This window comes from Squalius cephalus (assembly GCF_949319135.1).
Source record: "Squalius cephalus genome assembly, chromosome: 7".
Lineage (NCBI taxonomy): Eukaryota > Metazoa > Chordata > Actinopteri > Cypriniformes > Leuciscidae > Squalius > Squalius cephalus.
In genome coordinates this window covers 18,006,811-18,024,800 of record NC_137128.1, presented here as the reverse complement: position 1 = coordinate 18,024,800, position 17,990 = coordinate 18,006,811, and the positions used below count along the sequence as shown (strand labels likewise).

Genomic DNA, 17,990 nt, shown 5'->3' with positions numbered 1-17,990 from the left:
TAAACTATTTTGAACTGGTTGAGTGAAGTGGTATGAGCACAGATCTGTTATTGTTTATATGTTGTATAATACAGTACGTCTAGGCTAACTTTTAAAATGAGTTTTATTCATATATGCACATATTGTTCAACGTTAAAGGGTTCATGATTTGAGAAAATCAAATTTTCCTTAATCTTTTGATATGTAAGAGGTCATTGTTCTATAAAAACATCCTGTAACTCAAAACTTCCTTGTTAGTCCAAAAACTTTTATTGAAACCAAGCTCCGAAAACGGCTCGTTTCGGATTTTGTCACATTATGACGTAATAGTGCGACGAAAGACCGCCTCTGCAGAATCAGATCAACGCCCACTTTTACGACATCACATCTTTTGCCCCGCCCACTGGTGCGTTAGTGAGATGAGAGTGAGAGAAGAGAGATACAGAATTACTGGACTACCTTTTTAATGCTAGGAAAACTATTTATTTATTTTCAGCTATGTGAAACATAGTCATTGACTAACCCTAATCCTAACCTACACACATTGAATGTTTTGATTATCATAAGTTAAATCGCTTATACTGTAGTGAGAATTAATTATATTCAGAAACTGCAAGCAAGACATATATATAGGTTATCTTGCTTGCAGTTTCTGAATATAATTAATTCTCGCTACATTATTTGGAGTATATATATATATATATATTTAAAAAAAAAAAAAAATATATATATATATATATATATATAAATCAATATTCCAAATAATGTATTAAGAGATGCAAGTAAAAATTTTGATAGTAACAGCATAATTAAAGGCAGTTATTGAGAGTAAAACATTTATAGAGATGAAACACTTATTTTTGTGAATACTTTTGATATTGTGTTTTGTGTTTTCTACTAACATTGCTGAAATGCTTGAAAAAAGTGCAATTTTGATGATCCGTTGTGAGATTAGTACTAAGAGTTTAGATCATTTACACTTGCTTGTAAAAATTGCACCAAAGAAAATAATTAAAAACCATTTTAATATGAAAATATATATATAAAACATTAAAATAAAACATTTTTTACACACTTCAGCTTTGATATTTATTTATTTTCTTCGGTTCGGCATAATAATTAAAGTGTTTTAAATGAGGTTTTAGTGGTTCGAGCGGCAGTCCTAATTAAGCCATTTTGAATGTTCCAGAGCAAACGGTCTCATTTAATGAAACATTAGATACATTGTGGCTGTTAACAACTTTGTTAGTGATATTGATTCTTCTAATGAACCAATAATGAATTTGCATACTGCGGTCACCATGGTTACTGTGAAATCTGCCAAATCAGGTCACAAAGGTTTCCAGTATGATAAATATGACTGTGCTGTGGTTTTTAATTTACTTCCAACAATAAGACTTCAGTAGTAGTTTAATATACGATTTGAACAGTGCTTATAAATAGTGTCATTTTTTCTCAATCGTTTGAACATTAAAGTCCATTTTATCAGCCAAAAATGCTAAATATAGTAATTTTCTTATATAAAGAGCCGTTACTCAAACTATAAACACTGTGCTTGCATTTCACACACGTTTCAAATCTGTTAAACCTTTTTAAAACTCTAAACTCAATTTTAGCATTTTACGCAAAAGCATAGCATTCAAAAATAATCACTATTATCATGTCGCACGTCCTGATTTTGCTGAGTTAGACGCGTTCCTGGGTCAACTTATTTTGCATAACATTCCTGTCCGAAAATGTAATCCTAAACCTAACCCTACCCATAACTTATCCCTAAAATCAGAGGGAAATGATAGGTGGATAACACTGATGTAGAAGCACCTATAACCTTGATTGTAAGTCTAAACTTGACATAAACTGTAAACTTGTCCCTTAAATCTGATTGGTTGATTGGAATGTTGGTCCAGGAACATGTAGTACTTGGTGAAATCAGGTTCTGCCATCATGTCCTCTCAGCCTAAACCCGAGCATATAATCATTCAGACAGCATTCAGAACCTCACTGTGAATAAAGTTGCCACAAATGGGTCCAAACAAAGTGCTGGAATGAGAGGAAATGTACAAGAGGGTGGAGAACTTTGAGGACAGCAGTCTTAGAAGAGATCTGCGCTGCTGCAGTTGACCTTTTCCGAGGCGAGCTGGAGGGAATATAAAATATGAATATGTGCAGGAAAATTGTATACGAGCACCTAAATCGCTGAATCAGAATAAATGTGGGTTTTTTTTTCGTCGTCTTCTTTTTCGAAAAAAATCTCTTTTTACATTCGTCTTACAAAAGATATTTCTCTTACTGGTGTTGGTTGAATATTTGGGGAATTTTTGTTTTGTTTTTTAATTTTTGTAGTTTTCATGTATATTTACATTTATTTATATATATATATATATATATATATATATATATATATAATTTTTTTAATTATGTGTTTTCATTCATGTCCAAACCTATAGTTCTTTCTAGTACTGATTTTTTTTTAACTTATGCCCCTCCCCCCCCCAAAAAAGCACAAACATATACTTATGAAAATAATAATAATACTAATAATAGCACAAAAACTTTAAATAATAGCTCATAAAACTTTTCAGAAATTATTTAATTTGACTTGCTTTGATGTTTATAAATATACCTAAAAAGTCTGAATTAAATTGAGGAAAATATATTTTAAATAGAGTGTATAATTTTGAGCTTTGTAGTTTTGATTTTGATCGTATGGTAATAGTTTCAGGAAAAGTGTCTGAGCAGTAAATGTGCACGTTAATAGCATTTGCAGGCATTGTGTTGTGAAACATGTTGGCCACAAGATGGCAGTAGCATTTCTTGGTTTACTAATCCAAAAAGAAAAAAAAAACAGATTTTTTTCTCTGCTGTCAAACTAATCTGTAATGCAGTCTGTGTGTGGATGAGATTAGATAAACATATATTAGATTCCACAGCATCATAGTAAAGTGAGTTAACTTTATCTGTAGCTCTATTGGAATAGCAGCAGCACGTATGATTAAAATCACTTTTAAATCTGACCTAAATCTGAATATACAGCACATTGTTGTGCTTTTAACCAGAAAGCCTGTTTGCATAATTATTTCATTGTTCATTATATCAGGTCACAAACAGATTATGTAAACATAATTACACATTTTTTTCTAATCTTCAAAGATAATTTATATCTAATTAGTGTATAAAAGCTAATATAGCTAAATCGTTCAGGTCTTCCATGTCTCTATTATTATGTTTGGTTACTGTAAAAACAACATTATTACTGTTTGAAACCCGGGTTGGACTGACCTATGGATAAAATGACTATGACTAGAGTAAACAGAAACTGAGAATTCAATGAATGACATGATCATATGATGAATAAATAAATAATTGATGAATAATAAGTAAATAATATATGAGATAAATCACCTTGTTACACTGAAATGTAGCAGAACGCTGATGATTTTCACCTGGTATCGTGTGAATTTTCCTTCCTCTGGTGTTTTACATTCAACATTGATAACTGTATTACATAGATGTGTAAGCAGTATGATGATCACACTACTAGAGTCATAAGTTTGGGGTCAGTTTGCTAGGGTGTTCTGGGTGGTTGCTAGGGCGTTGCTAGGCAGTTGCTACAGTGTTCTGGGTGGTTACTAGAGCGTTTCTAAACGTTGCTAGGGTGTTCAGGGTGGTTGCTAAGGTATTTTTGGTGGTTGCTATGGTGTTACTAGGTGATATGTAGTTGTCAAAGATGGTTACTATGGAGTTTTTATAGAGTTCTTAAAATCTTTAATAACGAGTGCCTTTAGTACGGCAGTTTTTAAAAAAAAATTAATTATACTTTTATTAATACTTAAAGAATTAATACTTTTTTATTTGGCATACTTTTACTTTTATCTATCTATCCATCCATCCATCCATCCATCCATCCATCCATCCATCCATCCATCCATCCATCCATCCATCATCCATCCATCTATCCATCTATCCATCTCTATCTCTATGCATGCCTTGTTTTACTGCGGGGGGAATTAGTCCCATCAAACTGAATTATCTTGCTTATTTATTTACTTGTTGTAAAATAAACAAAATTAAAATCTGCTGCAGGCTTACACTTGATAAGTTATTCTATCGGCGTGACACAAGCTGAATTGCTTAGATCCACTGGAGTCTTCTTTAAACGTCTTTTTTTATATTGGTTGGCAGGAGAAAAAAGGCTTTTTTTATTCATCTTTTTCTTTCAAAAATACCCCAATCTAGTGGAAATTACTCTTCATTCATAAACTATGGAAACAGGATTTATTTCTCCTCATGCTAAACCAGTTGCATTAGACTGTATCCACTGTTAATGTCACATGACTAAAATGACCTGTCAATCAAAAGAAAGCAGACATAGCAGATGCTTGTGATAGGTTGTGTAGCATCTGTTTCATTTTCTAAATGTTTAAATGTGAATAGTTCATCCATGCATGTTTTCTTTTTGACCATTTAATTAATAATTAAAACATCACTCGATTTTCTGGTGAGACAACTTCTCTCTGGTGACATATGCAGGACTTCTTCAATCAGGTAGTCCACTTAAACCCCGCCTCTTTTCTTACAATCCTCATTCAGATCTGCTGCCATCCAACCAACATCTGATGAACCAAGTCATTTTTTTTCTGTTCCGCTAATCCATTTGACTCTGTATGTTTCAATATAGAAGAAAAGATTAGACGTCTACTTACCTGCATCGCAAATGTATGTGTTGCGAAAGGCATGACAGTTAAAAAATAATACTCATAATGATTAGTTTTCATTTTGTTCTTAATAAGTGATATTTCTCGCATGGCAAAAAAAGGTTAGGTCACCGGTTCGTCCGCATATCCACTGAACCAGCTGTCAACCTGCGCTACAGTCAAGAGTCAACTCTGTCTGTTGCTTTGGGAAAGGGGAGTATTCTCTTTTGTCCCACTGCCACGGCCTGTCATGACTCGTATACTGGCACGTCTGTGGGTGAAACGGCAGCATATGCACCTGAGGGAAGGTCTCTGTCCCGTGTCTCTTTGCTGTCTTACAGCTGTCATGCATGGCTGGCGTCTCCCGCTCTCCTCTACCATCAGGCTGCCTTGACAAGGACATCAGTCCACTCTTTAATGCCTGGTCACCTTGCTCACTCTATCTGGGCCTGTGACCGTATGGACTAGTTGTGTCACATCTGGAGAAATGCATGTCTGTCATGTGGCAGCGGCGCGCTTGCGGGACGTCAGGGGTGGACAACTTTCACTTAACCTTCTTTAAAGTATCAAATATACTGAGTACCACCTTTGACTTTCTTTATTCTGTGGAATACAAAGGGGGAACTTTCAAGGCAAGAATAATGCCTTGACAGTATCATATGTGGGTCATGAAATATGTATAAAAATTAACTGGATACTTTATTAGGTATTCATACATATAGCATATGACCGCATTATTTGACGAACCAGATCATTTAGAACAGATCATTCATTCCAGTTTTGAGAACCAAAATCTTTTAATTTTTTTTTGTAATTTGACAGCCCCAGGCCATTTTTGATATGGCACTTTATACAATACAGATTGCTTCAAAGCAGCTTTATAGTAATAAACAGGAAAATAACAGTATTAAGGTTACAATATTCTTCAATTATGTAACGAATTCCATTTGACCAGTAAAGCAACGCTTTACGATGCATTAAGAATCACATGATCAATATTATTCTGACTTCCATTTTTCCGGGTTTACACTTTTGGCAATTTTTTTCTTGTAAACGTAGGGCAAAAAGTTCCCAAAATAACCCGATATGTACAGTACTGTTCCGTCTTTCTTTTAGCTGCGCTTACAGTTTTGACACGATTCTCTCACTCATTGAGTTTTGCAAACGTGAGGAGGAAGGCGGGTCCACCTTCTCTTTGTAGCAAATCTGATTGGTTCTATACCACTGAGACATGTATCTTTATTTGGTTCAGCATTGTTCTCGCTGCCGAAATGGTACTTTTAACGCACGCATACACTGCCGTTAGTTTGGGATCGGTACGATTTTTCATGTTTTTAAAAGAAAATTATGCTCTTATGCTCACCAAGGCTGCATTTATTTGATTAAAAATACAAAATAAAAACAGTAATGTTAAAGCTGCAGTCCGCAGTTTTTCCTCTTTGACGCCATCTCTGTTCGAAATCTGCAATTGCAGTTATTCGCGTAATTATCAACTTTACGTGCGTTGTGCCTCGGCATGGCACAGTGCAGATGAATCCAATGTTTTGAGAATCACCGTGTCAATCACCGCGCTGGTGGTGTGGATACTGTCATTCGCAATCACGGATTCTACTTTTTGGAAGTAAATAACTGTTTTCTAATTGAATATTATTTTAAAATATAACATTGATAATAATAATGAATGTTTCTTCAGCATCAAATCAGCATATTAGAATGATTTCTGAAGGATCATGTGACACTGCAGACTGGAGTAATGATGCTGAAAATTCAGCTTTGATCACAGGAATAAATTACATTTTAAAATATATTAAAACAGAAAACAGATTGTAGTATTTCACAATATTACTTTTTTTTTTTTTTTTTTTTTTTGTATTTTTAATCAAATAAATGCAGCCTTGGTGAGCATAAGAGACAACTTTTAAAAACATAAAAAATCTTACCGATCCCAAACATTTGAACGGCAGTGTATATATATATATATATATATATATATATATATATATATATATATATATATATATATATAAGGGCTATCAAACGATTAATCGCGATTAATTGCATCCAAAATAAAAGTTTGTGTTTACATAATATATGTGTGTGTATGGAGTATAATTATTTTCTATATATAAATACACACACATGCATATATATTTAAGAAAAATGTGTTATTTATATATAAAATATTTATATATAATATAAATTATATATAATATAAATATATATACACAGTATATACATGCAAATATTTCTTAAATATATGTGCATGTGTGTGTATTTATATATAGAAAATAATTATACACCGTACACACACATATATTATGTAAACACAAACTTTTATTTTGGATGCGATTAATCGCGATTAATCGCGATTAATCGTTTGACAGCCCTAATATATATATATATATTAGGGGTGGGAATCACCAGAGGCACCACGATACGATATTATCCCGATACTTAGGTCACGATACGATATTATTGCGATTTTAAACATATTGCGATATTCTGCAATATATTGCAATTTATTACCTTTTTCCAACTTCAAATTATGTCCGCAAAGGAAAACTGTCAACATCTGTTTGTTCATGTCACATCAGTTTTAATAATCTCAATTTATAATCTGCATTAATAATCTGTTACACAGAACTTATTATATTAAATATGAATCAAAAATGATTCACACCTTCACAAAATCCAAACATTCAGTGTAAGAGTAAAAAAATGACATAACATTATTTATAGTAAGTTTATTTGATTCACATCTTATTTAGAGTTTTGACCTCGACAACCCAACTGCATTTACCCAAACAGTCTAAACTAAAAGATTGTTTTGGTTGAATCGGTTCAAAGCAGTCATTAGTTCGCGAATCGGACGTGTCATTAGCGGACTTGTAGGCCTACAACGCGTGTGATTATCCCGGCAGTCAGGACATCGCACAAGATTTGTCAACACAGAAAACATTTCATCATTGGATTTTGTTTTGTTTATTGAAAGTGTTTTTCATGTCAGCTGAATGTGCGGAACGCTTTTCAGAGAAGATAAGGCAACGGAAATTTTTTTTTTTTTGCACAACACCCAGCAGTAATTCAAGAAAAAAATACCCGAATGCTGCACGTGAAACTTCGGTCTTCCGATCTTTTACCATCGTGTCAATTCTCAATTTATTTTGATTAATATGCGCGAGGGAGCGAGAGAGAGCAAGACAGAAGGCGGCGAGGGTGCGCGCGCGATCGCGGCTCTCTCTCTCTGCTCGTTCTTTCAGTAATATGCACCCTGTTGACTTCAATAATAAGTAATCAGTAATATGCACCTATCGCAAGCGCAGCAGTCATGTACATCACTCACCGATCAAATAAGGCTTTGGCGAGACAAAAAATTGCTTGTGAGAGAGACGCGTGAGTGACAGAGAGACGGAGGGAGAGCAGGGAAAGGAAATGCAGCTGAATGAATACGCTGCGTGTTTTAAATTGCGTAAAAAAATGTTTTATAACGAAACACAATATGTGACGGCCGGTGTTGATTCTGTGGCGCACCGCCACATTCATTTTTAGCATTCTACTACCAAAGTTAAATTCTCATGTGTAATTTAAATAATAAAACGTCGATACTTGGCACCCGTGTATCGATACAGTATTGCCACAGAAAATATCGCGATACTATGCTGTATCGATTTTTTTCCCCCACCCCTAATATATATAAACTGAATTAAAACATGGTCCTTCATAAGCTGTGTACCATTAGGCTAGACTCCCATGTGTTCATACTGAATTTCGAGCTGGTGCGCATAATTTTACCGTCATAGACAATAGTGTCAACCCCAGCATCAAATTATATTTCAAATGTAGCAAAGATGGTCTTCAAAAAAACAACAGAAAAAGTCACGCAGATTTGGAACGGCGCGAGGGTGAGTAAATGATGACAGAGTATTCCTTTTTGGGTGAACTAACCCTTTTTAGCATACGTAGTAGAACATCACGTTCTCCAGTGTTTAAAAGCAACACGGCTCTGATTTTCCCCCTCCATGAGACCTCTCTCTGTAGTGTGACAGTAGATGCGTGACGACGCTAAATCATTCTGTAGCCATCCTGTTTTCCGCCTCCTTTCCTCCGCAGTCTTTGCTGCTGTATTAGAGGGCTTCCATTAGGTAAATTAAGTTTTACAGAGGAGGCTGGTTTAATAGACTCCCCACTCGTCTTTATGATACGTGCCCACTCTTTACGAGATTGTATTGTAATTCAGGTTTGCCCAGGGTGATGATGTTGACTGCCTAGCGCAGGTCTCAAGTCTCAAAGTAATTAAATGTCAGGTGATGTTACGGAATGAAAAATAAATCAGGTGGTGCGGCGTGGGCATAAAAGAAATGAAAGTGTGCTCTCCGTACACACTCGCCCCCTCTCTAGACACCTTCTGATGGTTTTTCATATGCATTGACCAAAACTCTTTCAATTGAAAGGTCATCGTGAAAATCGTTGCAAAATTGCTGTGACAGATTAGCCTCATATTTCCAAGGAAAGCATCACTGCTTAGGGTTTGCAACAAAAATCTGTAGGTGCATTCAAACTAGCATCAATTTACAGTTGCAAATCCACAGGAGGTCATTCAATTTTAGTGAGATTTGGCGATTTCCGGCGGCATGAGTAAGGACTTTAAAGTCTACATGAACCAAAAGTTGTGACCAACTGTGTCCCATATTGTCAAAAATGAAATTTCCTCACCCCGAGCACTGCCCACCGTCCCTCACTCCTTTTGCCCAACCTTTTGGTTAAGGTCCTTTTGGTAAGGTACTTGTGTGTGTGCGGGTTGCAGGAGAATAAAACGATTTGCGGGACTCCCGCAAAATAGAAATATATAAGGATAAAACATCTAAAAACAAACACATTTTTATTCATATGTTGCACAAAAGCAACAAGAATAACTAAAACTAAATAAAAACGATTTACAGGCCAGAACGAGCGTTGAGCAATGTAGCCAATCACAGACATATGTGTTGATTTCTTGAACGCAATGGCCAATGAGATGCATTTAAGATAGAATCCACTCACCGCTCAAAACTGAGTTTTTGTTCTGGCAAATCCTCTGATTAGAACAAACGAAGTGTTCACATTATGAAAGATTTCTTGTGCAGACAGCTTCATTGACTATAATTCTGTCATACCAAACCATGCACGTTGTAGCCTATGCTTGCTTTTATGTTAAATTAACAGTGGTTTGTGAATGTTTATGCTTTAATAACAAATAATTTATCACCATCATAACAGGCGTTTTATTTATCTTACTTGTGACCATCACTAAGCCAAAGCAGGCTACATGACCCTAGTCACTTATGGTTGGCCTGGCCGTGCGTCACTCAGAAAACAACAGGCCAATCAGAAGAGTGGCTCATGAATATTACTTAGACAGGCCAAAAACGACCTGTTCTTGGCAGAGCTCCTGAGAAAGGAGCTGTAAAAAGATATTGAGATGGTTTTTGGTACTTATACTGCAAATATATTTTCTTAAGGACATCAAAACCTAAAATAAAACTTCAGAAAGGTGCACAATATGGGACCTTAAGTGAAACAGAATATTCAATTATAAATAATAGATGGCAGGGCTTGATTTCCAAGCCATCAAACAGATGTCATCAAATTAGGAACACAATTCCAGAGGAGAAACACAATTTCTGATTTTGACTTGAAATTTTGAAAACAAAAAAGTTTTTTTTTTGTGGTTTCATTTGCACAGATTATTTATTCACTACAAGACTACTAATCTGCGCTAAGTAAAATCATGTCAATTTTGATTTCAAGAAGACTTTCAAGAAGACTTTGAATATGTTTAATTGGTGGCGTAGCCTGTTGGTGGGTCAGATCATTCAAAAACAGAAGGAAGTGACGAAAACAAGCAAAACAAATCAAGAGGGCTAACAGTAAGGCTGTATCCGAAATAGCATACTTCCCTGCTATATAGTAGGAGAAAAACAGTATCTGAATTCACAGTGCTCATAAAAGGGTTGTCAAAAAGTAGCCGGATGATCTACTTCTACTGACAAGATTTTGTAGTGTGCATACGATGGACACTTTACTATCCCATGAGGCCACGGGAGAGGATTTATGAATGATACTATGCAACTGATGCTGGTGGTCATGTGATAAAGGCAACATGGCAAATGTATGTCCATATTTTTTTCCTACTATATACATTCATACTCTATAGAACATACTTTTTTAGTGGTCGTGAAGTAAATGCTTATTCAAAATAAGGACCCGCTTAAGAGAATATGCCATTTTGGCTATGCCTCTTCTCATTGAATATTCGCAGTCCTATGCTGTGTTCGAAATCGCCCCCTGTATCTTCATTCACTAAGCCCTACATTACTCAACTAATTTAGTCCACTGAGAGAGTTAATTAAAACGAGTGAGTGAATTCGGACACTAAGTGCGCTGAAGCGCTGCAGCGTTTGCATGGTTTGTGCTGTTTAATAATCATTTAAAACGTAGCTAACTGGCAGCTCCAGTAGTAATGAAAAGATTTATATTGAACTGTCAAGGAAACTAGCATACATAAACCGTAATTAAACAATCTAATTATTCATTTAAAGGCAATGTATATCTGTATGATATTACGCTGTAGCCACATTGAACCAGCGGTTTGGAAAATGGATGGATGGATGATTCAGCTGCGGGCACTGTCTTTTGGTAAGACATGGGAATTCATTCGACGCGCGACTCTCACGGAGCATTATGGGTATTCTCTAGCTGTTGACCATACATCAGTTGTACAGTCGTTACTATGGTGCATTGTGGGATTGAATGAGTGCACTCCATAACGTCCACTATCCTTTCGGACACCACTGCAAATGGCTGTCCCCTCAAATAGTGCCCTATTTAAGGGTATGGGGGTGATTTCAGAAACCCTATCTCTTCTGGTTTTCTGTTTTTGAATGATGAATACAGACTACTGCCACCTCCTGGCCTGGAGAGTTATTTCCTCTCACATAGACGCAGAACGTACGTTCGACACCACAGCTGTCTTTCATCGCTGCTAGTTCTTTGATGTCTGTTTAGTGTTTTTGGGCCTTTATGCAAATGCGGTGTGATGTAGCAACAGCCAATGGAAGAAATATAGTTGGATAGTGTTGGATATTGCAGTTGAGTAGCAACTAGGGCTGGGTATTCGCAAGCTTGCAGTTCCGATAACGAATCAATTTGATTTGACATTGATTCGTTTGGATGTATATCAGGTACATTACAAGTACGCTACGGGAAAAATACTTGGTCATTGAATGGCTTTTCTTAGGTAAATGCAATGTTACGCAACATTTACAAGCTGTTTTATTGACATCTTTATGTTTTGAAACATAAATATTGTTTTGAATTGTTAGTTGAAACACTGGTTGAGCGATTACATGAGACATGATACATTTCGGTAAGTTGCGCTGTATCTTTCAGCAAAATGAGAATTGAATAAAATTCAGAACATTTTTCAACTATTTTCAGCCCTAGTAGCAACCCCACAGATAATCTGTCAAGTATTAGGTTTTGATGCATACCTTCTAGTGGTGTAAAAGTGCACGGTTGAATACAGTGTTGTTTTAACCACTGCATGTGCGGAACTTTGTGTGGAATGTAATTTCAAACTCAGAGTTTCCCCCCTTGTTTGGGATGATAACGTTTATATTGATATTCTTTGATGTTGCAAACTCTTCTGAAAAGTAACAAATGACAGAGTGATCTTTTGCCAGATAAGTGGGCGATCCAATTCGTCATAAACATGAGATGCGCTTTATGTTAAGCTCTTTAAACTAAATCATAAACATGGCTTGCCCTACTGTCAGATGTTTGTGTTTTAATGTGTTAGAGATGTGTTTTCCTCAGTGCACAACTTACATAGTACAGTTGTATACTTGCATGTAAATGTTACAAATTCACGCAAGTATTTCCATTTATTATCCTGACAGCAAGCGTGTAGCCTACATGTTTAATTTCGCAGACTTCAATGAACAAGTGCCGGCGACGCATGCTCAAAACAAAGCGGATTAGAATAGGAGCACTGCAATTCTCGATTCTAACCTTATCCAAAAATATTTTTCTAACATACATTATTTTGCATCCAAAGGTATAAGCACTTCAGATCTCTTCCCTCAATTACAGCACCATAAACTGTGCGGTATGTTAGGTCCAGTTGCAACAACATTGACAGATTTTTTTTATTTAAATACAGACATAGTTTGTTCAGTAAACCACTGTTTAATAAAAAAAAGTGTTTTGCTGGACCAAAAACATACCACACCGTGACTTCAAAACTGACTTCAGAACTGTCATTTTTGTGTACAGTTACACTCCTAGTAACGTGTCCCAGACCATTTTGACTACATGCATGAATTACACCTCAAATTGTGCAGCTTGTTGGGGAGATTCTTAACAAGGATTTGAAGGATTGTTCTGAGATCTTGGGATCAGAATGTCATAAAGAGGGTGGGCTATTTTGACTCTCTTCAGACCACGAAACAATTACTTCAGAACACCCTAGCAACCTCTTAGAAACACGTTAAAACTAATCCAGAACATATTAGCAACCTCATTGTTGGAATTATGAAGTTTTGAAAACGTAAATGAAAAAAAATGTGTGTATTTTATTACTTGTTAGAATGAAGCGATTTGTTACATTGCTACTGCAGTGTTTTTATTGCGGTTTCATTGCTGGTGTGCAGATGTTGTAGCTGGCAGGCTCACAGTAAATAATCTTGCCGTTCTTGTTGCTTTTCCGTTTTGCAGTAATTCAAGTCTAGCCATTTAAACCGAGACCAAAAGTGGTTCAATGTGCCTATACCATACACATGGCTAGAATGACAGGCCATTTTGTCACCTAATAGAAAAAGCCTCATCCCGATGGGCCATGAATTTGCTGTCCAGGCCGCTCATTGAAATACAGGAGTGATTTGTCGGCTGAAATGCTGTGCCCAACTATAGATTACCAATTGCCTCCACTCTCCAACGCCTCATTCTTCATACAAACACCTTTCAGTTTGTTTGGTGTTTGTTCAGTGAATAGCAATGACATCTCTAAAATTACCTGTCAGTCACCACCCCCTCGTCACCCGATGAATATTTGAAAAGCTCGATTTGTTTTATTTGTCCTGCTAACCATATAATAGTGTTGCTTCAACTAACTCTGGATGCAGAAACTTTTTTCAAAAATCTAGTCCAGTGGGATTTCATGAGGGTTTTGTATCGCTTACTCTTATCTTCCCTTTATTCATTATAAAGGAAAGTTGTTTTTGTTGTGGTACCTTCCACTCCAGATCATACTCTGTCTCAGTCAGTTGTTGTGTGGAATTGAGAGCTGCATTCTGAATTCAATTTCAGCAGCCACTCATGTATGAAGCCGGAGACAGCCGGGCTGAAGCAGTCTCTTTCGTCTGGTCCTGCCTCTGAGCTTTGCTGGCCCACATGAAGGCCAAAACATCATCCCACCACTCAAACGAACAGACTGCGGGCAATTTCGGAAGGGGGTGGCTGTACGTTGATGAGGCTTTGGCTTCTTCAGCCCACTGCATAGTAATGTGGTTAGATTAGAGGGCGCTTCAATTTTACGGAAGACAAAACAAATGATTTGTTTAGTCTGAAAATACGGTTTTGTTGTTTTGCCGCAGGCAAAGTTGGAAAGCATTACATTTAAAAAGGACTTGTTTTGTCTCCTGTTAAGACAGTTGCCTCTTCTTGTTTTTTTTCTTCAGGTCTGGAAGTGGCGATCTACAGATCGAATCGTTGACTTATGTGGACCAACTTCCAGTGGCTGAAATTATTCATCAGGTAAGTCTAATTGTTAAATGTTGTTGGAATATGTAAATGAGGAAATGGTTGATATGGTCCATGATTGTGATCGTTTAAACGTACAATTGATTATTCATAAGATACGTATTTCTTTTTCAACTTCATAAATCTGTCTTCTTTGAAAAAAAGGCTTCTTTGTTTATTTTTTGTTTTAATGAATGTACATTTATTTGTGTTATATTACTCTGGCATGAAATTACAGGAAATTAGTTAACACAGCTGCAGTGTGGTTTTAAGTAGAGCTGCTAAGGGAGTGACTGTAATTTTGACATCTGCTTTCACAATCCATTGTTCTTTTTTTTTTTTTTTTTTTTTGCTGTTGTAGCAAATGCGAATGCAAAAATGATATTTGCTATGCTGTTCCAGTCATTTAGCAGTATACCCTAATATAGTTTACTTTCGAGGGTTATTTGCATATAATTTACATCTGAATATTTAATAGAGGGATTGTTTACCCAAAAATGAAAATTCTATCATCATTTACGCACCCTCATATTGTTCCAAAGCCGTAAGACTTTCGTTCATCTTGGGAACATAAATGATTATCTTTTTTAATGAAATCTGATAGATTCTGTTCCTCTATAGACAACTACGCAACTACCATAAAGAGATTGTAAAACTAATCCATATGAATTGAGCGGTTTAGTGCACATTTTCTGAAGAGACATGATACTTTATATGATGAACAGATTAAATTTAGGCTTTTATTCACAATTGATCAGCGAACCTAAACAGAAGCTCAACCAAACCTGATTGACGCACAAGAACAAACCTCATTGGTTCTTGCGGAAGCTCAAACGTCCTGCATAGGGCTGTCACTTTTGTGGAAAAAATCCTGTTCGATTTTTGAGACATAAGTGTTCATTGAATCGATTGTAAAATGCCAAATATAGGCAAATCCACGGACAACTAACAGGCATTAGGATGGACGTAAAGAACGTAAAAGTCAGCAATATTTCTGATGATTTATTGGCGTGAAGTTTCGTGCACAATGACAAACAGGAGTGCGACATACTCGAAAAACAATAAGCAGAGTGGACTGCCATAACATCAATGAAAAACATTACTGCAGTCTTCAACATAGCTGTGTTTACGATTAGAAATGTCAAACAAATTTCACCTACGTAGGCGATTGTTGACCGTGGCCCGAATCTGTATCTGTATGCATGAGACTGTCTGAATACCTGCAGAATTCACATTTTTGCAGTAAAAAGAGACACATTATGCAGAAGTATAATTTGCTGTTATGTGTTTGTCAGAGCTTGCAGTCGCTGTGTGACGCGCGTTCGCTGCGGGCGTATCGTGACGAGCTGGATGCGCTTCGAGAAAAGATCGTTAAAATCGATTCCCTATTTTCGTTTTCGAAACGTGTGTTGGTTGGTCCGATTGATTGTGCAATCGATTTTCGAACATAAAGTGACAGCCCTAGTCCTGCGTAACAAATGAGAATTAACCTTATTGGTTCTTGCTGAAGCTCAAATTGCTGCGAACACAAGAATGAACCTTATTGGAACCTTACGATCTCTTTATAAACTTTTTGATGCATCAAAGTGGTAGTTGCGTAGACTGTCAATGGAGGGACAGAAATTGCTTAGATTTTATTAAAAAGATCTTAATTTGTGTTCTGAAGATGAATGAAAGTCTTACGGGTTTGGAACGACATGAGGGTGAGTAATGACAGAATTTTAATTTTTGGGTGAACTATCCCTATAAATCATTTTATTGTCGTCTCTGCATCCGTTGTAATTTCATAAAATGTTTCTGGCCTTAGAGAGGTCTGAATTAATTTCAACCATTTACATATCGGCAAAAATCCTTGCAAACCACCTAGAAATGAACCAAATCTTTGAGGTGGACTGGACACTGACTATTGTATTACTTCTCTTAAATTTCTGCTTAAATCTAGAGCATATTTCAGTAACATTTTTTTTTAATATATACTACCAGAAATTTTCCAGGATGTGATAAGTGGATTTTCATATTCAATTGTGTATGAGAAAAAAAGGGCATGTTTTGCCATTCAAGCCCCAGTGGCTTTAAGAAATCATCTGGAGGACTGCAGCATACTGCTAAAGATTCAGGCCTGTCATGAGTCATGACTGTCTTTAGAGTGATGATATCGAACTGTCATAACGGAGCTTTGCAATGACATTCATAAATATGTGAATGTTCTATTCAGGATAAAAAGACAGTGTGAGGCAGTGTGTGTATATGTAGCGGGATGAGTCCTCCTAATAGCATTCGTTCATTCTGTATTCGGATGATTGGACGCTCCCTCCCACTGCGTGCTGGACTCTATTACTGGCCTCATGCTGACTACATCAGAACCATTGATCTTTCTATCTCCATCTCTTCTTTCTCTCCATAAATTTTTATTAGTGAGAATGTTAAAGGGTTAGTTCGCCCAAAACTGAAAATTCTGTCAGTAATTACTCACCCTCATGTTGTTCCAACCCCGTAAGACTTTCGTTCATCTTCGAAACACAAATTAAGATATTTTTTATGACATCTGAGAGCTGGATCACTCCTCCAAAGGCTTCTATGTTATTGAAACTTGCCTGCCCAGAAAAGTTAGTAAAGACAATGTTTAAAATAGTCCAAGTGACTACAGTGGCTCAACCATAAGTTTATCAAGCGACAAGAATACTTTTTGTGCGCAAAAATAATGATTTATTCAACTATTAAAGCTTCCGGGTTGTACGCCAACATGTAGGCTCACTATTGGCCAACGCTGGTCATGTGTGTGATGCGTGTGACGTACAACACAGAAGCGCTGCGCTGCTTCACTACGTGAACTTACTCAGAGTCCCACATTGAATAAAGTCGTCATTTTTGTATTGTTTTTACGCAAAAAAAGTATTCTCGTCGCTTGATAAACTTAAGGTTGAGCCACTGTAGTCACTTGGACTATTTTAAACATTGTCTTTACTAACTTTTCTGGGCAGGCAAGTTTCAATAACATAGAAGCCTTTGGAGGAGTGAGAGAGCTCTCAGATTTCATCAAAAATATCTTAATTTGTGTTCCGAAGATGAACGAAAGTCTTACGGGGTTGGAACAACATGAGGGTGAGTAATTACTGACAGAATTAAAATTTTTGGGTGAACTAACCCTTTAAGCAGAGTCTCTCTTTACTGATTTCTTTATTAAAATATTACTTCTGGACAAAATGCCCAATCATTTAAAATGATTCTGTCTGAATACCAAACACTATGATCTCAAATTAATTTAATATCTCAATTAAATTCAGTACTTAAATCAGTAAATAACTCTTTAATCAGTTCTTTATTTGCCATTCCCTGTATGGCCAAACACTTTCATTTTCTCGTTTTACTTTTGTACCCCCACAGTCTTACACTGTTAGATTTTAGCCCATTCTTTCTGGCAGATTTGCTTCAGTTGGATGGTGATTGTGCGCCACCATTTTCAAACAGAGCAACAGATTCTTAGGTTTCTAGGAAGAAAATGAGTCTTTTATAGGGTGCTGTGCAGTATGTTATCCAAAT

At 36.3% G+C, this 17,990-nt stretch overlaps 1 protein-coding gene across 1 annotated transcript in view; it reads left to right on the top strand.

Annotated features, from left to right (window-relative positions):
* The window catches only part of pigk (phosphatidylinositol glycan anchor biosynthesis, class K), a 46,108-nt gene that overhangs the window by 13,783 nt on the left and 14,335 nt on the right, over positions 1–17,990 (top strand). The window contains exon 10 of the mRNA XM_079876047.1: positions 14,390–14,465. Coding sequence (XP_079732173.1) covers positions 14,390–14,465 — 76 coding nt within the window. The remainder of the gene's footprint in view (positions 1–14,389; positions 14,466–17,990) is intronic.